The sequence below is a fragment of the Acipenser ruthenus genome, chromosome 17 (genome assembly GCF_902713425.1).
Source record: "Acipenser ruthenus chromosome 17, fAciRut3.2 maternal haplotype, whole genome shotgun sequence".
NCBI classification, from domain to species: domain Eukaryota; kingdom Metazoa; phylum Chordata; class Actinopteri; order Acipenseriformes; family Acipenseridae; genus Acipenser; species Acipenser ruthenus.
In genome coordinates this window covers 9,767,691-9,792,210 of record NC_081205.1, presented here as the reverse complement: position 1 = coordinate 9,792,210, position 24,520 = coordinate 9,767,691, and the positions used below count along the sequence as shown (strand labels likewise).

At 39.9% G+C, this 24,520-nt stretch overlaps 1 protein-coding gene across 3 annotated transcripts in view; it reads left to right on the top strand.

Moving 5' to 3' along the window:
• LOC117423549 (integrin beta-4-like) overlaps nt 1–24,520 on the top strand; it is a 45,858-nt gene that overhangs the window by 5,876 nt on the left and 15,462 nt on the right. Inside the window, exons 1-26 of one of the 3 annotated variants that reach the window (XM_058989935.1) lie at nt 1,105–1,424; nt 7,653–7,735; nt 8,824–8,906; nt 9,715–9,810; nt 10,562–10,766; nt 10,932–11,031; nt 11,683–11,854; nt 12,124–12,387; nt 12,946–13,035; nt 13,561–13,686; nt 14,377–14,544; nt 14,907–14,983; nt 15,540–15,754; nt 16,518–16,621; nt 16,890–16,985; nt 17,768–17,897; nt 18,381–18,509; nt 19,161–19,267; nt 19,746–19,779; nt 20,307–20,495; nt 21,351–21,454; nt 21,539–21,597; nt 21,963–21,986; nt 22,816–22,964; nt 23,575–23,775; nt 24,193–24,338. In XM_058989935.1, coding sequence (XP_058845918.1) covers nt 7,660–7,735; nt 8,824–8,906; nt 9,715–9,810; nt 10,562–10,766; nt 10,932–11,031; nt 11,683–11,854; nt 12,124–12,387; nt 12,946–13,035; nt 13,561–13,686; nt 14,377–14,544; nt 14,907–14,983; nt 15,540–15,754; nt 16,518–16,621; nt 16,890–16,985; nt 17,768–17,897; nt 18,381–18,509; nt 19,161–19,267; nt 19,746–19,779; nt 20,307–20,495; nt 21,351–21,454; nt 21,539–21,597; nt 21,963–21,986; nt 22,816–22,964; nt 23,575–23,775; nt 24,193–24,338 — 3,144 coding nt within the window. In that variant the 5' untranslated portion in view covers nt 1,105–1,424; nt 7,653–7,659. Of the gene's footprint in view, nt 1–1,104; nt 1,425–7,652; nt 7,736–8,823; nt 8,907–9,714; nt 9,811–10,561; nt 10,767–10,931; nt 11,032–11,682; nt 11,855–12,123; nt 12,388–12,945; nt 13,036–13,560; nt 13,687–14,376; nt 14,545–14,906; nt 14,984–15,539; nt 15,755–16,517; nt 16,622–16,889; nt 16,986–17,767; nt 17,898–18,380; nt 18,510–19,160; nt 19,268–19,745; nt 19,780–20,306; nt 20,496–21,350; nt 21,455–21,538; nt 21,598–21,962; nt 21,987–22,815; nt 22,965–23,574; nt 23,776–24,192; nt 24,339–24,520 lie in introns of those variants that run through there. The other 2 variants (XM_034039526.3, XM_058989936.1) reach the window with 2 other exon arrangements.

Here is a 24,520-nt window from a genome sequence, read left to right as displayed (position 1 = left end):
CTGGTTGTTAATGTAAATTATAAATACAATAAAGGCTTCTAAATGGGCTGTGAATATTCTACAAAACTGTCTCCAAGAAAAAGATAGACTGACATGTAATGTACTTTCCAAGGACGAGTCGAACAGTCTCCTCTGGGAATTTTGTGTCTGGAGCACAATTATTATTATTATTAATTTCTTAGCAGATGCCCTTATCCAGGGTGACTTACAATTGTTACAAGATACCACATTATTTTTTACATATAATTACATTATTTTTTACACATTATTTTTACATACAATTACCCATTTATACAGTTGGGTTTTTACTGGAGCAATCTAGGTAAAGTACCTTGCTCAAGGATACAGCAGCAGTGTCCCCCACCTGGGATTGAACCCACGACCCTCCGGTCAAGAGTCCAGAGCCCTAACAGCTACTCCACACTGCTGCCCAAGTTTTATAAGCATATCAACTTTTATAAGCCTGCGAGGTGGTATTAATTGCTTTTATAATGACCCACCATACAGCAGAAAAGTGAATTTAGTGAAAGACGCCGAATTTAAGAATACTAACAACATATTCTTAGCAATAATTAAAAAAGACAAAACAACACACTATCTCTAACACCGGCAGAGCTGGAGAAGCTAAAAAACAAAAAAACATTCTGCAAGGCACAAAGCGAGCATTATCACACAGATTTCACTTGCAGGTCCCCTTCAGGAGTTTTTCAAACTGCACAATATCTGGCAATTTTGAAGTGAACATTTATTCCAAAAATCACTGATCTGTAATTAAAGTTCATTAAAGTTTTATTAGATTTATTTATGTAATTTACTAAGTTTAAATATGTATGCCCATTAACGAAATAGTAAGTTAGCAAGTACTATGTTAATACACTGTTCTACATCCCTGTCTTCCAGCAGCTCTTTTGTCTGTAATTAGGTTGTTTGAGGTGCCACACTGTACTGTAGCCTACGGCTTGTATCCCATGGGTGCAGGGCTCTTATCTGGCTCGCTCAAGCCCATACAGGTGTGACTCACGTAAAGGAATGTGGGAGCTGACTTATTTATACAGGGATATGAGTCACAGGCAGCTATCTACCTGTGAGCTGAAATAAAAGTGCCTTTCAGATCAAACTGGGGAGGGATCAAATAGCAGTGTAAAACTCTCTCTCACTCACTCACTCACTCACTCACTCACTCACACAGCAGCAGGGCAAAACAGATAGGACTCTTGAAGAGAAAAGAGAGAAAAGGTCAAAACCTCTCTGCTGGAGACAGACTCCATTGGAACTTTATCAGAGTTTTTGAGAGGGCAGGTGGATATTAGTTTCAGTTAAAAAAAAAAAAAAAAACAAGAAGTGGCACTGCTTTTTCATTGAAAAGAATTCCAAGCATAGTACTGGACTTTGGAGAGCAAAGTTTTGAAGCTGAACGCTATAAGGTTTGTGAAATTATTCAATTCAAAATACAAAATACAGTTAATATATAACCAATGTTGTGTTTTTGCATTGCTGGAAGTAATAAGGCATATCATTTACTTTGCACACATGCTGACATGCGGAGAAACTGAAATACTGATCACATTTGAGAGGATTTGTGTTTCTTTTATTATTTAAAGGTTGTTTTCTTGTATTGTATGCCAAGGGAGGTACAATGCCATTATGTGTATCTGTTTACTCAACAAAGCTTGCATTGTGCAAATGCTACCTGATTTACTGCAGTATTCTTGCATAGGAGTTATCCAAGTTTTCACTTCTCTGGTGTGCTTTTGAGGTAGGTAAATGGAGGAATCCGGGACTAACGCTGTTAACTGTTTCAGTTCTGGTCTGTAGTGCCTGGAGTGTGCTCAGCTTGGTTCTGTGTTTGACATTGGAATCTCAGTCACAAATTGAATCATGTGGTCACAAGGAGAACTCAAGCAAAAACAGGTGGAAGCGAGTGTTTCCGACTGATTGTAGTTTACAAAGCAAGCTAGTTCAGATTCCTGTAGGTTTGTGCTATGCAATGTTACTTGTGCTATTTACAATGTGCCTGTACTATCAGAAAACTAAATAGTTGGGATAATGATAAAAAAAATATGCTAACAGTGCAAAGTAAACTGATCCCTTAAAGCAGGTGGGTGGTTTTGTATTTATGTTTGTGCACTATTCCAAGGTGGGGCTCAGGCTGAGTTTAGAGTTTTCAGCTTGATTAAACAGTGCATACTCTATTAATGCAAGTGAGGTACTGTGCATCTGATTAGCAACATCAGTTTCCCATTTTTGTTTCTGGGGTTAGTGAATAAATAGGCATATCCTGTTTTTTAGTGTCTGTTTTTCTTTAGGTTGACTTATTTCCAATACAGTCTAGCGGCAAGACGTCATTTCAGATCAGAAATAATATAAGATTTTCATCGATATAAAATATTTATACATTAGATAAACCTTTAGTAATTCTGTTCCCTTTTATTAAAATGCCCACAAGCCATTACAACAAGGAATACTTTCGGTTTAAAATCCAAACAGATCTTTCTTTCTTTCTGCATTTTTTTTTTCAGATACCAATTTATCAGTTGTCAGGCTTTAAGCAGTGATATTGCCAGTGGCAGAAACTAATTGATAAAGTGGCAAATACTGATTAATGTTGAAATAGAGCAATGGCAGTGAGGGCAGGTATTGGTAGCATAAACACTTTCAAATAGTGGCAAATACTTGGGACTTCATACAGAATGAAAATCAATTGGATAGAATAATACATGTGTGGACATTGATTTAAAGTTAACATTAGGTTACTCACAAATGTATTCAATGCATGCAGACATTTTAGGCTATAGCCTGCTCATCTCCTTTATAATGTATCACCTTTCTAGGATTGGGTTGTCCTCAATGACCTGGTCGCGGTTGCCGCAGGAGGTCATAGCTCAAGATGACCAGACAGAAGGGAAGTCGAGACCCTGGGTCAAAATGTTAGACTTGCTATTCACACAGAGAAGGGTGAGGGTATGGGATGGGTTACCAAGCCATGCTGTTAATGCTGAATCATTGGGATGTTTTAAGACCCGACTTGACAAAGTTTTGAGATCAATCATCTACTACAAAACAAGCATGGATGGGTTGAAAAGACTCCTTTTGTTTGCACATTTTCTCATGTATTTTTATGTTTTTATCACCAAACCGTCTACCCACATGTAAAGTGCAGTTATGAGTTATTGTCGGAAGAAGAAGTAATGTGCTGACCAACCAGGTCTCCTCCCAGAGAGTTCTGAAAACAGGCCCCTGTATCAGCACCTGCCCACATAAGTAGAGGATACAGCATGAACACTCATAGAGTGTTGTCACTACTTCACGAATGAGGATAGCCCAATAACCCATGAGCTCCCAAAGAGGTCGAGTGTGTTGTTAACAGCTATCCTCGTGAGTAAAAATAACCACAGCACTCTGTGAACGTTCACGGAGCACAGAGTATTCTGTTTATAAAACAAGTGTAATGTACGGAAAAGAAAGTCTGTTTAAACCTATAATTAACAGCTGAAATCGGAAAATCACTTTCCTTAGCTCAAGCTCCCCATCTGCTTAGCAACGTTAATTTGGATAAAAATGCAATTCGTCCGGTCATTCTGTTGTTGGATTTGAATGAATGCAAGATAGATTCTAAAATAAAACTTGTTAAGAAAATTATTCACTCAGGATCACCGAATAGTAAAAAGTTATGTGATGCTTGATGTTGTATAAAGAGTTCTAAACAGAACTGCTGGGCCAATAACTTGAGTGTCAATGGGAACGCACAGGAGGTGAACACGCACATGCCTGTTAATAGCAACGTGTGCATTCCAGCAACATTAGTTACAGTGTTTTTAATGAGAATTGTGAATTACATATTTTCAGAAAGGAATGAATGACTGTAATGATTAAAGACAATTTTAAGTCATTTGAAAAAAACATGAAAGCTTACTTTCAGAATGGTCTTTTTTTGCTGAGACAAGTTAAGTTAAGTTTTACAACATTTTAATTCTAAAGTTTCTTTCAAAATATTTTGCAATGTTGGGTGACCTTGGGCTGCAAATCAAATCAGTCATATTCACTTGTCCAGCCTTTAGCAGCTCGTCCCTTTCAGTTAAGATCAGATTGCCAGACCGCTGAGTGATCTGCTTGGGAAACAAAGTAAAAATCCAATCCTCAGTGTTTGCTTTATGGATGACCGATCACCTTTGAGTACAAAAAAACATCAGGCACCTCTCTCATGCCTCTGGGTGCTGCAGTTTAGCACACTGGGATAGCCCCAGAATAACCTCTGAACTCTGAAAAGAAAGAGCACTGGGCTCTAGGTAAGTTAACGCTTGGGTTTCCAGGTAATGTGTGTCAGGCAAAGGCAAAGTCACAGTGTTTCTTTGATGAACTGGTGCTTTTCTTAAATGTACAGGTAGCCTGTATTAAAAAGCTACTAATTATAAATTGTAAGTTACTGTTTTATCTGACACATGCAACAAGATTTTACTGCATTTAATTTATCAAGTAAAACAAAAAAGTACATCATCAGTTAAAGGTCATAGTGCATAGTGCTGTTTAGTGTTTGCAAACTTTCTCTAGGGTTAGATTGTTTTGAACAATTGGGATGATGGGGATACAGAGATCTGTAGAGAGAGGCCTTCAACGTAATATCCAAATCCAAGGTCTAGCATTAAATTAGCCTGAAGACTTTGTCTTCAGCCTGCTATCTCTTTGAAGTCAAAAGATAAAAGTAGAAGTAAATGATTACATGTTCAGTTCTGTAACATGGCCCGCTCAACTACTGTTTCACTGAACTATAGCTAGGTAATGTAATGCTTCTGTACCATATCACATGTATTTCTGTCCTCAAGACTCTTATGAACTGTAATGAACAAGATGGTACATCTCAGTGGCCTTAAATGAATAGATATAGATACTTACATGGATTCTAAAAAAAAATCTTTATGCATTGGGCAGAATTATAGGCATTCCCACACATTTCCAGTAAATTAATAGTTTTGTTAAGATCTTGTACATATGTTTGTTGTGAAATTTCCTTCAGCTTTGCTGTAGATCTGCTAGAGCCACCTTTTGAAATCCAGTGCGTGTGTGGACTCAACGCAGTCCAGCTCTACGGCTTTCTCTGGCTGTTAAACGTTCTCTCTGGAAATGTTTCAAACATAGCTTGCAATATAAAAGCAGAGCTGGGATCGGCGCTGACAGCAGGAATGTGCGCCCCATGTGGATTTATCTGTGTTTGTCTTCTGATTTATTGGCCTTCCTCAGCTCACAGCCTGGCTGCCTTGGTAGGGGTGAGGCAGAACATGGCTACACCTTTGCTGTGGTTCACTGAAGCGTGCTGGGTGAGGTGCAGTGTAGGGGTCTGTAGTTTGAAAGGATTTAGTCCCTGTCAGTGAAGTTTGCGCACCAATGTAATTGTTAGTCAAAGGACCCTATTAGCAAAGCTTTAACTCATCAGTTTCTTAAAGAATGGTTTTTCAAAGTCTGTTGTTTGTGCATAAAATAAGTTTGATTGATTACAAAAACAGACTTAGACCTTTAAAATACCTTTAAAGCATTGTGAATAGGGACCAAAATTAATTTTTACATTCTACATTTCTTTTATTATATTTTTATATTTATTATAAAACAAAAAAAAACAAAAAAAACATGGGAATACTGTAATGAAAATCATTACAATTTTCCATTTTCATTAAATTGACAGCAGTTAAACACAGAAGAGGGGCACTTGTTTAAATCAGATTTATACAACAATTGCATCTGTAGTTACTGTTAGACAAAATATATTCAGTTGGTTCTATTTTTTTTTTAACCTGAATAATTCCATGCTTGGATAACCTATCTTCAAACTCAACAATAACTTTAAACGCGCAATCATAAAATCTTCAGTAATACTAAAAGACCTAACTATCATTAGGGTTTTGAATTCAACCTGTTGTGTGGATAATTTAAGCTTTGGTATCTTAAATAACACTATATGTTTCTGTAACAAGCTGTAAAACATGTAAGGTTATCCCAGCATTTGTGAGTGAGTGGGAGAGGGTACACATGCATTGTTTAAATACCTCCAAATGCATATATTATGATTTGTTCTGCATTTTTCTTCCGTGTTCATGTTTATACACACATGCAGGTGCTAGCGTGGGACACGCTAAGGAATACCCTGTTTCTGAATAGTTTAAATGTTTTAGTTCTAGGTTTTGTAATGCTTTCTGTGTTCTTAGCGATGCTTGCCTTGCGTTCACCGTGCTTTTACCAATATTACTGTATACACAATAAGGACAATACTCTGAAGTCTTGTATTCCGTTGGGTTAATTCAGTGGATCGTTCCCCGACCAGGTGCGCACCACTAAAGGGCTAGTCACACTACAGCGTTTATTCGCGGCGTTTTTAATCTAAAAAAAAAAAAAACGAACCTATGGAATTGAATACTATCTTTCACACTTGAGCGTTCTCGCGGCGAAAAAATAAATCGAAAGAGGTTCGATTTCTGGACGAAAAACGCTGCGATTTCCAGAGTCTTTCAACATTTGGAGACAATGTGGATCGGGTGCAGGCTGCTTCATTGTTATAGCTTCGAAGAAGAGGAGAACAAAGAATGTGGGTTCACGTCTATAGAGCAGTGATTTGCATATACTTGATACACGCAGCAGACAAAAAAAAAAGCCTACTGGTATTTAAAATAAAATAAAAGCAGAGGCAGCCAATTTGATCTAATATCATTAAACCACAATACTTCACATTGCAGTTAATGTCGTTTCTGAGCTGCAGTGTTTACTGAAAGCAGATGCATTTACTTCAGTTCAAACAAGAACGGAAAAGCCTGATGACAGCGAATGGCATTTACAGTACAATTTGTACCATGAAAGTGAGTGGAGGGAATTTCTGTTCAACCCATTGGTAATTCTGCTGATAGACAACACAAGATGTGATAGTAGTTCCAATGGACATTTGAAGAAGAGAACAACGCTCATGTGTGAATACAAAAAACGCAGCGAAAAAACGCTGTAATGTGTTTAGCCCTTAACTCCAGTTTCCACAGCACTGACAGTTATAAGAGGGTGTATACAGGGTTGGGGTCCCAGCTGGAATTATAAACTTAATCTACTGTCTCTCCATCACCTTCCTATTAACCATCACTGTTATCCATTGAAACCATACCAACATTTTTGACCATAAGGCATTTAATTACAAAAGCATTAAATGTTAACTATGATGTCAGATACGTTATCCACGGGATAAGGTATTCTTCTTCTAAAAACATACTGGGGTCTAAGTGGAGATAGACTTAGGACAGAGAGAAGCAGACATTCTTTCACAGAGGGAGTGTTGAGGGTATGGAAAGGGTTACCTCGTCATGTTGCTGATGCTGAATCACTGGGATCCTTTAAGATCCAACTTTACAAAGTTCTGAGATCAATCAGCTACTAGGAACCAGACGATCTTAGGTGGTCTCCTCTTGTCCGTAAATATTCTTATGTTCTTAATAATGGTTTTAATGATAGTGGTATTTTGATCTGCCCTGTTTAAACCAATTGACTAGTAAAATATGCAGTTAGCAGCAGGATACAAATATCTTGAATATGTGTTTCTGAGCCCCCAGGTTAGAGCTCTGTTGAACTCCCAGTTCTCAGGGTCAGTCCCAGTTGCGCTGGATTAATCCTGGCTCTCTGTGTTACAGGAGGGAGATGGAGAGATGGGACTTGTGTCTCTCAGTGGGGATTGTCCTCCTAATGCTGCTCTGGACCACCAGTGAAGCAAAAGGTAAGGTTCTTTGTGACTCAGCACGAATCACAGACAAATTCTACCATGAAATAGTGACAAAGCTCCTTGTGTCTGCATATAAAGATGGAACGTAGCCCTTTGCAGGTTACAGATCCTGTAACGATATACAAATGACCAGGATGCTGAACGTGATGTAATAATACTTAAGGCTGTATTTTGTTTCATGGTTAGCACGGATTTCACGATTTCCGTGAAATTTACTCATTGCCGTGTAATATGAAGTTCCCTGTGAAAATACCCATTTCTGTAAAAGAATAGTATAAGTATGCATATTTATCTATAAAATATATACAGCAAACATTTGCCTTATTGACGCCGTATCTGTTACATTGCATTTAAGAACCTGGCAGACAGTTTAGTTTGCTTCCGGCAAATGCTTGAACACAATGAATAGAGCAGCACAATTTATTTAAAATGTCTTCAAAAAGACACCAGCTGCATCAAAGATCGGAAATATTTCTGTCCAGTACAAGAAGGGGACATTTTATATGTCTTGTTATTTTTTACAGTTTTTTTGTTTGATAATTCACCGATGGTGAAAATAGAACATAGGACATAAAAAAAACGAAATATTCTACAATTGAGCATGTATTGTTTTTCAGGTAAGAATTTAAATATTTATGAAGATCTGTTCTATAATAACTGTAGAGAAAATTATATATTTTGTTATGCTTATGTTTAATGGTGAAATACCTATTTTTAGACCGTGACATGTCGTGAAATAAGCCATTTTTACAGTGAAATAAAACAGCCCTAATAATACTAATGTGTGTGATAAAGGAACCAGGTTATCCTGTGAAGCTTATGAAAGATGAGAAACAAATTTCAATGTACTTCATCTATACACCGTATGTAGTGTTTAAACTAGAGCTGTATTGGAATCAGAGTTGGACTCTGCCTAGAGATGCCGTTTGCACTGAAGATCTCAGAAAACAATGGTTTGTCAGCATCTTGCTCCTGTTTTTTGTTCAAAGTCTCATTTCTCTCTATATACACTGCACAGATATGCATACAGTTGAGTTCAGTTTTAATTCCATGTTGGTTCATTGTCCATTCTGTCTCTCCAGTGAATCACTGTCTGGCTGCACAAGCCTCCACCTGCACAGACTGTATCCAAGCCGGTAAAGACTGCTCCTTCTGCACAGATGAGGTACGGCACACTGCGCGTTGGCACATATGTTAAATATAATGAAGCTTCACTATGCTTACTTTTCATAGGTCAGAATTGAAAATCAGATTTAGACTGTCTTTAAAATCCCACTTACATGTGCATGTGTCTGTGAAGCTGAGGGAACACAAAGCCACTATGTGCATGGCACACCAGGGGGAAATGAGGGTTTGATACAGCAAACTTGGTCTCCCAGTCTCCTGGAACTAGGTTTCAAACCACTGTTACTGAAAGAAATGTTTTTGTGTTCCCTCAGCTTAAGTGCTTCAGTGAGAGTGCTACAGTGATAGTGCTACAGTGAGAGTGCAACACTGAGAGTGCTTCAGTGAGAGTGCTACAGTGAGAGTGCTTCAGTGAGAGTGCTACAGTGAGAGTGCTACACTGAGAGTCCTACACTGAAAGTGCTTCAGTGAGAGTGCTTCAGTCAGAGTGCTTCAGTGAGAGTGCTACACTGAGAGTGCTTAAGTGAGAGTGCTTCAGTGAGAGTGCTACACTGAGAGTGCTTCAGTGAGAGTGCTACAGTGAGAGTGCTACACTGAGACTGCTTCAGTGAGAGTGCTTCAGTGAGAGTACTTCAGTGAGAGTGCTACACTGAGAGTGCTACACTGAGAGTGCTTCAGTGAGAGAGCTACAGTGAGAGTGCTACAGTGAGAGTGCTACATTGAGAGTGCTTCAGCGAGAGTGCTACACTGAGAGTGCTACACTGAGAGTGCTACAGTGAGAGTGCTTCAGTGAGTGCCACAGCGGTACAAAGTCCAGTTGTTCACTATGTTTCCCCCTTGATTTGCAGGATTTCAAACTACCACGATGTGATCTGCTCAACAACCTGAAAGACCACAAGTGTATGAACAGAGTGGAGCTATTCAGTCAGATGAGTATCCAGGAGGTAAATACACAAACGTAGCCATTTCAGGTATAATGAATTGCCTTTAGAAAAACATGGAAGTTACTTAAAGATAATTAGTTAACAGAATATACTGTCACCTACAAATGCCTCATTTAAAAAAGTAAGTGGATTCAAATTCCATTGTTTATGTTCCTTTACCTTTTTATGATACCAAATGAAGAATGATTGCAAATATCATAAAAAGATAGAGGTATATTTTTAAAAAAATGCTGCATCACTGACATAGTTTGTTTTTATTATGCTTGCTTGTTCTACCTGTAAAAGGCTGAAACTGAAGAGTTTATTAATAGTGAATGTATCTGTTCTAAACAATCAGCTCTATCTCACCACTGGGGGTTTATCAAGACAGTATTCATTAAGCACCTACCTACCTGCCTGCACAGTCAGTATCAGGAGGGTTACTTTTACAATGTCCATTATTGTTATACAGTATATTATGTTACGTATACTTGGATTACTTTTTGGATTATGTTTTGGATTACTTCTGGAATTTAGCTTTTCTTGTGTTAAAAAAAAAAACTGTAAACGTGTCTGAAAAGACTCTCACAATATTGGATAAACCGTGATTCAAACTCCCAGCCTGAAAACGCACTGGTTTTGCCAGTACAAACCACCATCCTTATAGTCAGACTAATGCCCTCCAACAGACCAGAGAGCAGTCTTTCAGTGTTGCCACACTGCTGTGCACGAACCACAGTGTATTCCTTAAGTTGTTATGTTTCTCTCTCAGGACGTGGCTATTGACATGTCTCTGAAGAAGACTCAGGTGTCTCCTCAGCGGATGACAATGCGCCTGCGTGCGGGTGAGGAGAAGGTGGTCCAAATGCAAGTCTTTGAGCCCACTGAGACCCCCGTCGACCTCTACATACTCATGGACTTTTCAAACTCCATGTCCGACGATCTCGCCAACCTCAAGAAGATGGGAGATGAACTGGGTAAGGGTTTTTAGGACTTCCTGGTAACACAGTTCAATAAATACACAGGGAAGACAGTTTTTTTTTAAAATCCTGTAATTCTGCAGGCTCTGTGAAAGGCTAGGTCTTTTTTTCCAGTGCTGTGTCTGGGAGATTTTAACCCACATGTCTGATTCTGTTTCCCAGCTAAAGTGGTGAGCACTCAGCTGTCCAGCGACTACACCATTGGCTTTGGGAAATTTGTTGATAAAGTGACTGCGCCTCAGACAGACATGAGACCCTCTAAGTGAGTATGGTATAAAAACTGTATTTGTGACACTGTGATGATAAAATGTATACTTTAACAAGCCCTATTTAATCCATTAAAAAAAATAAAAAAAAATAACATAATTAGTGAGAATGTACTTCTGTAGACTGTAGACATCTGTAGAAGAAGTTTTCATCATAGTTTTGTAACAATACTGGTAGGTTTTCCTTTCACAAGAGACGGCAAACTGTAGTGATTGCATATTTGTGCATATTTGTGTAGTGTATTATTCTGATGATAAAGTGTTTCTGTAGTGCCTGTTTTCAGGTACAACAATAAAGTACAAAACTAAACTAAAATATATAATTTTACCATTTTCATATTTTTTTTCCTCTCAGAAAATGTATCACTTCAAGTAGGGTCTGTAATAATATACTTTACTACTGTATATGCATATTGACATGCCTATGCCTTATTCCTAACTTTAAACACTGACATTTCAAAAGATATATTAGTATTACTAGAAACAATGCGTAGGAAGTAAGACCAAAGTAAGACCAAAAGACAAGAAGTCTTTCTCAGTGTCACTTCTCACAGGCACATTTGTATAAATTGTTGATTGTTAATGCCGCTGAAGAAGTATGGGTTCAAACCACCGATTGGTGAGAGTTTCCATGTGTATGTCTGCAGGTTGAAACAGCCGTGGCCAGACAGTGACCCGCCCTTCTCCTTTAAGAACGTGATTCGTCTTACGAACGATGCTTCCAAGTTCCGAACCGAGCTGGAGAAGGAGCGCATCTCAGGAAACCTGGATGCTCCTGAGGGAGGGTTTGACGCCATTCTCCAGACAGCTGTCTGTACGGTACAGTCACAGAGCTGGGATCTCCGCAAACATTTCAGACACAGCCACGCTCGGAATCCAAGAATCCAGGGTTCTGAAGTGTATATGGCTTTCTGCAGTCATTGTGCCTTGCTTTTAACATGCGTGAAAAAACGATCTACACCCTACATGGAAATACAAATTTTAATACAAAAAAAAAATCTTATTGTAAAACTATTAAATGTACTTGTTAAAAAACGAAGCGCTTCCTCTCCCTTACGCTCTCTCTCTGCCTCTCTGCTGCCCCTCAGAACCAGATCGGCTGGCGAGACCAGAGCACGCACCTTCTGGTGTTCTCCACGGAGTCCGCCTTCCACTACGAGAGCGACGGTGCCAACGTGCTGGCGGGGATCCTGAAGCGCAACGACGAGCAGTGCCACCTGAGCCAGGACGGCACCTACACACATGACACGGTGCAAGACTACCCTTCAGTGCCCACACTGGTGCGCCTGATGCAGGATAACAACATCATCCCCATCTTCGCCGTCACCAACCACTCGTACTCCTACTATGAGGTGTGTCCTGGCAGACATGGCTTTATAGTCGGTGATTATCCATGCTGGGAAGGAACTAAACTAATTGTGTAGAATTCTGTACAGGGGGATTTGGGGGAAAGGGGAAAGTCACAATCCACAGATTTCTCCATATGTCTGGAAAACTGCTTATCCAATTGTCATGAAACTTGGTAGTTCTTATTCTATACTGTTCTATACATTCTGTTCGTATATGCCATGGTCATCAACATGTTTATCATTCTGATTTCTCTGGTTTTGAATTTACAGTCATGGCGGGAGGTGGGTGTTAATGACACACTTGTTTGCCTGTGTAGAGCTCCAGGTCAGCAGTTACTGTACAGAATTCTACACAATTAGTTTAGTTGCTTACTTCATTAACAACAGTTTCATGAATATAAAACATTATTTTATTCATAAAAAAGCATTTTATAAATAAATGAGGAGCTTTGTGAATAGGGCCTACAAACAGAAGAACACACATTCAAGTTCAGGCTGGCCTAGAGCTGGTATAACATTTAAATTCTTTAATTGAATCCATTCCTTTTTTATTATCTGCAGAAACTGAGTCACTACTTCCCTGTGTCGGACATAGGGCAGCTCTCAGAGGACTCTTCCAACATCATTGACCTGCTGCGCAGAGCCTTCAATGTAGGAATGATGTATTTATTTACTATGAGATCAAACCTATGTATAACTAAGAAACAACCAGTGTCTTCATCAGTGTACACCGAAATGTTTGTCCACAGTAGAATCTATAACCTGTGCCTACAACATCACAAGATATTCTCCTCATGAAATGATTATTATTCTTTTGCACTTCCATTCCCTGGGTCATTTCACATCATCAGTCATCAAAGCATGTTACTGGCTGAAGGCAAATTAATCAATATGGAAAGCAGATGATTGGCTGTTGACAGGAAAGAAGCCAGTAAAGAGGTAGACAATTTCACGCTCCAGGTGAAATGACCCAGGAAGTACAAGTCAGCCTGAAAGCATGGCTTGTGAACAGAGTTTTCATTAACCTACCAAATATCAAGTTTTGAAATGAAAATACAAGTTTGCACATCTGAGACCTTTAAATTGAATAGATGTGCATGGTGGAGAAATGTTAAGGAACTATTTTGTTAGCTAAGGAACTATTTTGTTAGCTACTTTGTTTCTTCTTCTTCCCAGAATATCCGCTCAAAAATCAGCATCCGCTCCGAAAACGTTCCCAAAGCGTTCCACACAGAGATCTTGTCTTCTCAGGCCTCTGAGGTGACACATCCTGGGAGTTTCAAACTGACCCCCGGAGAAAAGGTATGTGATTAAGACTAAGAAACAGCTCATTTCAAAGAGCCATAGAGACAAATATTTAGTTTAAGGTTTTTAGTCACAATTAATAAAGATTTACCAGATCAGGAAACAGAACATGTGCACATTGCTGCAGATATTTTGGCTTTGATCTCTGGGAAACTTGGTCTAGGGTATGCTGAAGACAGAATGACTGCTAATTTGAGTGGAATAGTCAAGGTAAAAATAGTCGACTAGTCGAACATTAATATATCATGTATTTGATAAAATCTGGTTCTGTTTGTGAATGTACTGTTTATTAATGTTCTAAAATGTCATTTATATGTTACTCGCTTATTCTGTCCATCTTCACAATTACTTTCCCTGTCAATTCAAACAGCAAAATATTGGCATTGCTATGCTATTATACGTTTTAAACACACAAAAACATAACTATTTTTGTTACGCCTGTAGTTTTTCTGGTAGTAAAATGCTACTCTGCCGCTGTTTTGAAATTGACAAGTTCGGTCAGTCGACTGCCCGCTTCTGAGGTCGACTGTCACTTTTCTATTCAAGTGGTTGACTGTTTGGTGCTACCCCTAGTTGAAGACAGGCTTGTCTCTGAACTTCTTATAAACCACAGCCATGCTTTCATTTAATTGTGACTTGTTAGTGGATGCAGGCTGAGGGCCTTGACTGGTGTCTGTGTCTGAGCAGGGCACATTCATGGTGAAAGTGAAGGCTCTGGAGGAGGTTGGAGGGAAACACATCTGCAAGCTCTCTGAGGAGGACAAGAAAGGAAACATCCGCATCAAACCCACGTCCTTCACTGATGCGCTCAACATCGACGCCGCTGTCGTCTGCACTGCCTGCGACTGTGAGAAGGTAAAATGAGGAGCGGTAGTACTTTCATTAGAATTTATAGTGTAGAAGTCACTAGTGGTTCGGGGTGAGAGACTAGGGGCACAGCGAGTTAAAGCACAAGCCTATCTCTTCTAGAGTCTGAGTTTGAACCTGGGTTAGAGCAAGAGGCAGCAGTATGATCAAGCAATCCACAGACACGTTTAAAAAGAAGTATTCTCGTTCAAGTCTTCATTTTATCCGCACATAATAATATAAAGAAACTCATTTCAAAAGAAATGTGCAATGTAGTCTGTTGTTATTTACATGGGTAGTAAGTGTAACTCCAGAAAGTATTGTTCATTTTCAAAGTGTTACTAAAACTTAATTTTTTTTTCTTCTTGCAGAACCCAGTTCAGAAATCTCCGAAATGCGGAGGGAATGGAGATTTGGTGTGTGGCCAGTGCAGGTGCAATGCTAAATGGTAAGGAACTGCTTACATATGGTGTGGATTGTATCAAATAAAAAGTGAATGCCATTAATATGCCATTAGTGCTTGGGTGATGTACCGTAACTGTGTGCATCCATTAGATGAACAGAGACATTGAAATTCACCCTCTTGAAAACAATTAACACAAATTATAACTGCTCCTACCTGCAACTAAGGAGTTTCTTGCTTATACCATCAATTCTGAAACTTGTATTGTTGTAGTTATCGTCATTTCATTGTTTGGCTACCAGTGCTTACCAGAAGTAGGTGTAAACTATTGATACACCCTCCACCAGATCAAATGGCTTACAAATGTGTGGCTATGCTTTTGTTTATGTGTTTGCACAGTATATGAATGTTCAGTTGTTCACATTCTTAATTTAGGCTGTTAGGCACTCACTCATTCTCAAAAGTGAGTCATTAACTAATAACTGACATGCTTTATATTGAAATAAACCTCTTTCTTTTAAATGAATACATTTTTTTGACACATTGTGGAAGGGCTTCCTGTGTTTTTCACTCTCCTCCTTTCCAAACACCTTGACCCTAGGAGAGGACCCTACTGTAACTGTTCAGTGGATGCGAAGGACGATGGCAGGGCCTGTATCAGCCCGAACAGTAGCAAGCCGTGCAATGGAAGAGGAGAGTGTCTGTGTGGTACCTGCCAGTGCTACCTGTCACAGAACCCGCTGGAGCGCTACGAGGGCCAATTCTGCGAGTTCGACAACTTCCAGTGCCAGCGCTTCGGAGGATTCCTCTGCAACGGTACAGCTCTTCAGAAATACCCTTAAAAACGATGCTGTGTGGGCTGCCTTTAATCCTGCTTAAATACATGGTGCTAACAAAATAATTCCAGTAACTCTTACCTAATATATACTGCCATCATTTTGGAGGTCTCACATTTGCCTACATGAAAAACACACACATTATGGGAATGGGAATTCATCTGACGCTGTTAGGAACTGTGTCGACATTGAAAACACGTCAGTCTCAAGAAAAGCAGTGATTGGTACTCCAATGAGAGTCAATGCGTCTGGCTTCTGGGACTTTCCAATGTCTCAAAATGATAGATCTGCAGTTATTAAGATCGATTGAATTCACTACTGTGAATATTTGATTTAGGTTTATGCAGTAATAATGTTTTAGAAGTGTATTGCTGATCTTTTGTTTTGTTTTAGACGCTATTCATTGTTCTATTTCTACAAAGTAGCTTCTCATCTTAGTTTTTCAAATTTTACATTTAAACCCACAGTTTGTTTTCTCTTTTTAAATTTCTATTTTATCAAATTCTGTATTACACCGTTTTTAATGTAATGGTTTAATTCTTCATTATTTGTGTGTGTGCGTGTATGTGTGTGTGTGTGTGTGTGTGTGTGTGTGTGTGTGTGTGTGTGTGTGTGTGTGTGTGTATGAATCTCATTGTGAACCTTGTGATGACAGGCACTGTAGAAATGTGAATTGTTGTTGTTGTACATAAAATAAAAAATGTCAGTAAAAACACTCATCAGACGGCTCTTTGTCCCTGCAGCTCGTGGCCGCTGTTTCTTGGGGGAGTGCGCCTGTGAGGATGGATGGCAAGGCTCAGCCTGTGAATGCCCCTCAAGTAACGCCACCTGTATTGACAGCAACGGGGTAAGGTCTGAGGCAGGTCTGAGCCAGGACATAGCCTTCCGCTTACAGTCCTACCTTTCAAATACCTAACAGACTGCACGTGAACATTCCTCAAAGGTTATATTCATTAAGGTTGAACATTTGGAGGCTAAAGCAAATATAAGAACATACAAAAGCTTGTGTACAGTCTACTAAATGATACATTTAGCAAAAGCAAACATCTATGTCGTGTAAATGTCGGTGCAGCTTTGCTTTGTGAATGTTCTCATTGTGCTTTCATCTCTCTTAGGGGATCTGTAATGGTCGTGGGAAGTGTAATTGCGGCCGGTGCATGTGTGATGAGAATCAGCCGTACGCTGGCAGCACCTGTGAGACCACCTCCCTGGTGAGTATTGAACCAGAGTGCATCGTCCAGCTTCCCCAACCCGATACAGTACTGTGGAACAGAGAGGATTTGAGATACTCAGGACTGGAGGCAGACAAACCCAGCCTGATGCCCTACCTGCAGGCTCCCAGTGAAGGGAGAATAATGAAGCGAGTTGACCCAGTTCTATTCACAACCAAGTTGAGCTGAGAGCTCGTTCTACAGCTTGGACATTATCAAACTGCAATCTCCTTATTTCTTAGTTTTCTAAATTGTAAATAGCTGGCTTCATGCAGGGGATTGTTTGTTATATGACAAGTGGGGTCTTGCTGCTCTCTCATTGTGATACCAAATCCTGTTATTAGTTCAGTTTAATAAAGGAAACATCACAAAGGTTCCCATTCACAGCACAACCTGCTGCTGAATGACTTCATCAGTTGAAGCCAGACTCAGAGTAGAATCAGATTTTTTAAAATATTAAAATCCAGATCTTAAATAAGCAATAGCATTTGCCACATAGCTTTAACTAGAGGACGCTTCAAGTACACTTGAAGACAAGAGCTTCCCTCTCAAATATTCCATGTAAACTTCAAAATGACTGTGCAAATAATTTCCCATTGTAAACTTTTATAAGGGTAAAAATTTTATTGCGTCTGTTATCTCCTGTATTAATTGATAAATTATGTTGCATTCTATTTAAAAAGGATATAAAATAAATCAAATATCAATGATGAACAACCAACATGCTCTTGGAGTGTTGTGTATGCATGCTGAGGTCTCTGATTGGATGCTCCTGTCCCCAGAGCTTGCTGGGCATGTGTGAGGACACGCGGACCTGCGTCCAGTGCCAGGCCTGGCAGACCGGCGAGAAGAAAGGAGACAAGTGCAAGGAATGCCCCTTCAGAATCAAGATGGTGGACGAGCTGAAGAAGGGTAGGCCAGCGCTGCTATCATTCTGCAATGAAGATCTGTCATGAGCATTGAGCATTGGGACAACAGTAAAGAAATCAAAGAGAATTAAACTGGAAAAGAGCAATAAAAAAAACAACAAAGGGAATCAGATTAGGCTTATCTTGTGTGTTGTTTCAAACTCGCAATGCTATGAATCTGGAAAGAGAGACTCATACCTGACATGCTACAAGATAGTAATACACTAAAATATAAGTGGAAACCTTGATAGCATCTTTCATGGCAAACATTTTTCTCTCTCTCTCTCTCTCTCTCTCTCTCTCCCTCCCTCTCTCTGTCACTCCATCTCTCTCCCCCCTCTCTCTCCCCTCTCCATCTCCCCCTCTCCTCTCTCTCTCTCTCTCTATCACTCTCTCTCTCTCTCCTCTCTCCCTCTCCCCTTTTCCCCACTCATTCGTCTCTCTCTTTCTTCTCTCTCCCCCTCTCCTCTCTCTCTCTGCCCTGCAGAGGAGGAGGTGATTCAGAAATGCAGTTTCCGAGACGAGGAGGATGACTGCACCTACCACTACACTGTGGACTCGAACCCCAGCTCTGATTCCAAGGAGACCCAAGTGATTGAGGTGTTCAAGAAGAAAGGTATAAGCATTTCCTCCAGTTCATTCCACCCAGCCCTGATCTCACCAGAGTTAAAAACTTGAAATACTGTTATGCAAGAGACCGCAACTGAAAACACATGAAAGGAATGAATACCAAGATAATAAAAAGATATAGAATTAGGGGGCGTGGGACATGGTTGAAGTCTTTAAAATCTTAAAAGGATGACATAGTTAACCCAAACCAATACTTCTAAGCACAGAAATCTGTACCAGAGGACACAGCTGGAAATGAAGTGGATATAGACTTAGAACAGAGAGAAGGAGACAGTATGGAATGGGTTACCAAGCCATTGCCACTGAATCACTTGGATACTTTAAGACCCAACTTGACAAAGTTTTGAGATGAATCAGCTACTAGGAACCGGACAAGGCTAGATGAGCTGAATGGCCTCTCATTCGTAAATTGTTTTATCAGATACATCCCAACACTTGAACTAATCCTTTATTGTTGGTTACTGATTAAGCAGCAGATATATTTAACATTTCAGTTTTACTGCAGAGAGCAGCCAATAGGCAGAGAGATTTTAAAGTCAAAAAGAATAAGAGTGTACCAGACCAATATTCAGCATTATGTTCTGGTGTTCTTATGAGTGGAATATTGTTGTTCCTGACTGTGCCTCCTGCTCCACAGAATGCCCTCCGGCTGGGTTCCTCTGGCTCATTCCCCTCATCATGTTCCTAATGCTGCTGGCGGGGCTGCTGCTGCTGTGCTGCTGGAAATACTGTGCCTGCTGCAAGGTAACTCAGTCCCTCTGCCACTAGGGGAGTGCGAGATCAATGCAGCTTTCTATTTTTTTTGGTAGATACTGTAGGTTCACAGTACCTTTGAAGATCCAGCAGTTTCCTCCAGTGATGCCATTTCCTAGCAAGGTGATATGAAAAATGTGTTCATGTGACATGTAAGCTTTGACTTGCACTGTTGATGCGTTTCTGATTTTCATGTGATGCATTAGCCGTAGTCCTTTTTTAAATGTAACGAAAAGTGACTACTATAAATTTATCCCCATAAAATGTAACCCGTTACCACATTTAGTTACCTGTCTGAAAAAGGAAACGTTAGTTACAAGTTACTGAACAATGTAATCAGCACTTTCTCTAAACAACAAGAAACATCTGTGACTTACAGTAATGGCTCAGTTTTGCATAAATATCTAGACATGAATTTTTTACAACATTCCAACTTAATAATGTTTCTCCTTGTTTCCCATTTTTCCAGGCTTGCCTGGCCATGTTGCCGTGTTGCGGACGAGGTAATATTGTGTTCTAAATGTAGTTTGATAATAATTCACAGTTTTGTGTTAAAAAGATGTTAAAACTTTGTTTGTTTTTTCTTGAACTTCCCTAACCAGTTCCATCTAGCTGCAAACATACGCAACCAGCTTCAATACGGTCACAAAAAAAGAAGCTTGTAACTCATTATTCTGTACATTTTAAAAGAGATGATTATTATTATTATTATTATTATTATTATTATTATTATTATTATTATTATTATTATTATTATTATTGAACAATCAACAAGAACAATATATACAAAAGTAGAAGACAAACACACCCTTCCACCCAGCTCCCTTAGAGACAGAAGAACTTATTACAATTTAGGTCAAGTAAGTGTGCTTTTATAATTGGGCTGGATCATATTATGGTTCTCAAGATATTTTTTACAATCGGTTCCCAAAAATGTTGTGGGATGTGCACCATTGAGATTGCTATACACGTCCTAGCCTTGCATTCCTCCGCGGAGCTGCTCTGACGGCTCTCTGCTGGGTTCCTGCAGGTCGGATGGTGGGCTTCAAGGAGGATAACTACATGCTGCGGCAAAGCCTGCTCACCTCGGACCACCTGGACACACCCATGGTGCGCACCGGGCCCCCCAAAGGGACTGACGTGGTGAGCTGGAAGATCAAAGACAACGTGCACAGACAGGCTGCCTCATACAACCAGGCCCCCAACCCCAAGGACATAGGTGAGTATCCCCAGCGAGGATAGACACAAACACCCTGACACAGAGACCTCTGACATATACTGCTTTCAGTAAGAACACCTGGCTACCATACATGAACATACATTTCAGCTGTCTACTGTGAAAGATGTGTTTTAATAAAGGTTTTTAAAACACAGGTCAAAAGGGCCCTTAAAGGAATGCCATACCCTCTGTATGTGTATGATATTCCATTTTATTATGTTTATTACCTATGACATATGTTATCAATGGTCATTCATGGCTGTTTCTGTTTTATCTTTAAGAATACAATGTGTTACTTGTGGAACAAGTCTTAGCAAATTGGAATTAATGTAATGACACAAGTATAAAAATGACCACTATGAGTACACTTGGGCTGTGCACAGGTCATATGAAGAGAAGAAATGACTGGTGCACAACCCAAGTGCACCCCTGGAGGTCATTCCTTTACTGGTCTCACATTGCTCAGGCTTGCTCAGAGACAGTCCCAAAGATAATTAAACTTCATTAAACATGCCAAATACAAATGAGTTCAGAAACAGGAATTAATTAAGAACACATATAATGAGATAGCGAACCAATACAAATATATGAACAAATGAAAATATATCTATTATATGTTATGGAAAGGCGTACTGTTTACTTGAGTTTAATGTCTGCTGCTGCCTGATGTTTGTACAAATCAGCCACCCTCTCCACAAAGGAATGCCTTACAATACCCGGTCTGTGTCTGCTAACATTTAAACTTGTGTGGGCAAGCTGACTGGAATGTTTGTAAATACGCTGGATTTTTGTAGCTGTAGCTATGACCTGCAGTACCTGGTGATGTGTCCACTGACTGTCCCCATGTCCTTACAGTCCCCTATGGCTTGTCCCTCCGCTTGGCCCGGCTCTTCACAGAGAACCTGTCCAGACCAGACACCCGGGAGAGCGACCATCTGCGACGGGAAGTCGAGGAGAACGTGAGTCCAATCAGATACCCTTTGTTATTGTACTCTTTGACTGTTTTAGTCCTGATGATTCATGCTGTCCTTTTTTATTTGCAGCTCAATGAAATTTACAAGCAGGTTCCTGGGGCTCAGAAGGTTCAGAGAACACAGTTCCGGTAATTATGAAGAATGCATGCTCAGTTACTGCTTCTGTTAGAGTCTCTGACACATGTGACTAACAGTGGAGAGCAACTTGCTGTTCTTTATAGTGGAAGTATTTCCAAATATTTAGTTGGTACAGTTGAACTGTATTGTTACTGTTAACATTTTAGTAGTCCTTAATGTGAAACCATGTAACAGTGACATTTGAAATGTCTGTGGGATTATGGGGAGTTTATGAACATTGTAGTCAGGCTGTACCATACCTAGCTCACCCTTTCCTTCAAAAAGACACCTTGTAGTCCAAAAAGTTACTAATGTACGTAATGGTATTATAACAGGCATAAGGTTTTCATTGTTTTGTTTTGTTTTTGTGTTGCAGGCTGCAGCCTAATGCAGGAAAGAGGTAAGATGCAATGTAGTTTCCAGCACAATGGCCAACTATGAAAACAGCATTGCATTGAAATATCTATTCACTACATTAATCTGATTTAGTGATTAAAAATGTTTAGATCTTATTGAAATGGCTGAGCGTTGGACAGTGATTTCTTCAGTAACTGACACTGTCAGAAAAGGGATGTTATATTCTGTGTAAGCAGCAGATGGTAGGTTAAAAACAGAAATCATTCAGAGTTTTGAAAAGCTAATGATTAGGGCTACATTTTTTCACCTAACAAAAACAGCTTATTTCACGGTCTAAAAATATATTAAAATATATAGGTATTACTAAATTGTACAATATTTAGTTTTTTATGTCTGTCTTTTAAAGACATTCAATTTTCACCACCAGTGAATTATCAAACAAAATAAAAACATAAATAAATGTAAAAATAACAACATATTTCCCATCTTTGATGCCGCTGGTTTTCATTAAAGACATTTTAAAGAAATTGTTCCGCTCTATGCAGTGTGTTCAATCAGTAACCAGGCGGAAGCAAACTAAACTGGCTGCCAGGTTCCTAAATGCAGTGTAACAGGTAATGCGATAATCAGGCAAATGTTTGCTGTATTTATTTTTATAAAAAATATGAACATTTACACTATTCTTTCAGAAATGGGGATTCACAGGGAACTACATATTACAATGGGAAAATTTCACAGAAATCATGAAATCCATGATAACCATTAAAAAAAAAAAAAAAACACTAAAAAACGATCAGAAGGTGTAAGGTGTAATCAGTATGTATTATATGAGTAACTGGAAGCCCCTTTCTGATGCCCTATCCCTCTCCCAGGCAGGACCATGCCATCGTGGACACTGTGCTAGAGGCTCCTCGCTCCGCACAGCCAGACATCGTGAAGGTGACAGATAAGCAAGTCCAGATGGGCAACTTCAACGAACTGAAGGTCGTTCCAGGATATTACACTGTGGCTTCTGACAGAGGTGAGGGGCTGTGTGTGCTTTTTTGCTTAACCTCAAACAAACGGTAGCAGACCACATGGCATGCTTTAAACCAGTGGTAAAAACGGGGGGCCGCAAAAGATTGGTTAGGGGCTCCCCAAAATATTCTAGAAACTGTACAGGTCTTTCACTGCTGTGGCAAGAGGGTTTGCAATACTTACAGACAATATTCATTTAACATTTACTTATTATTATTAGTTTATTTAGCAGACGCCTTTATCCAAGGCGACTTAAAGAGACTAGGGTGTATGAACTATGCATCAGCTGCAGAGTCACTTACAATTCCGCCTCACCCGAAAGACGGAGTACAAGGAGGTTAAGTGACTTGCTCAGGGTCACACAATGAGTCAGTGGCTGAGGTGGGATTTGAACCGGGGACCTCCTGATTACAAGCCCTTTTCTTTAACAACTGGACCACACAGCCTCCTCCTGTCATACAGTTTTTGTTACTTGATCCAGTATGGGCTCCCTGTTCAAAATGCTATAAAAAGGTTTTCCCTCAAGTAAAAAAGTTTTAGGACCTCTGCTTTAAACAGTCCTGTGTTTGAAATGGCTCCCAATGAAATAAATGCTCTCTCTGGTCCCTGCTTAGACGCGCAGGGATTGGTGGAGTTCCAGGAAGGGGTGGAGTCTCTGGATGTGCGTGTGCCCCTCTTCATCAAAGATGAAGATGATGATAAGAAGCAGCTGAAAGTGGAGGCGGTGGATGTGCCACAGGGCATTGCAGAGATTGGACGCAGAGTGGTCAACATCACTGTCATCAAGGACCATGGAGCAAACTTACAGTCCAAAGGTAATAAACATAGCCATGCACTATAAAAGTGCCAGTAATTCAATCAGGGGAAATGTGTATATATTCCACACTTATTAGCATTGCATTGATACAGAACCCCCTGCAGTGTTTACATGAAACACATTACTTTACCTTTGCTGTATCCTGTGCTGCCCATATCTCAGTGATACACTGTTCAGCATGATTGTGTATAGACAGCACAGGATACAGCAAAGGTGAAGTAACGTGTTTCTTGTTAATACTGTAGGGGGCAGGGTTTACTTGCGTGATCTGTGATTTTCTGTTGTTTTCCGCAATAGGTTGCACACACCAGAGGATTGTTTAACATTCTCTTTTTTTATTGGCTAGTCAGTGTATATTCCATTTGTTTTGCTTGCTATGGACGGTGCTATGGATTGAGAATATTTGTTTCCACAGCCAGAAGCAGCCTGTCCTTCGTGCAGCCCTCCTACACGTACAGCCGCCAGGAGAAGGTCGCCACCATCCCCGTGACAAGAGAGGGGGATGACGGGCGCACCCAGGTCACCTACCGCACCCGGGACCTCACTGCCAAAGATGAGAAGGTTAGAGCAGAGGGGAGATACACTAGACAAGCTCACTCCAAATCCAGTCACATTAGATCTAATATAAAAAGAATGCGGGACCCCTGACCACCCCCCATTCTGGGGTTTATTGTAGTTCATTTATTTAGCTGAGGAAACAGTCAGAATTGACTACCTATTTTACTAGGGGGAGAAAGATAAGA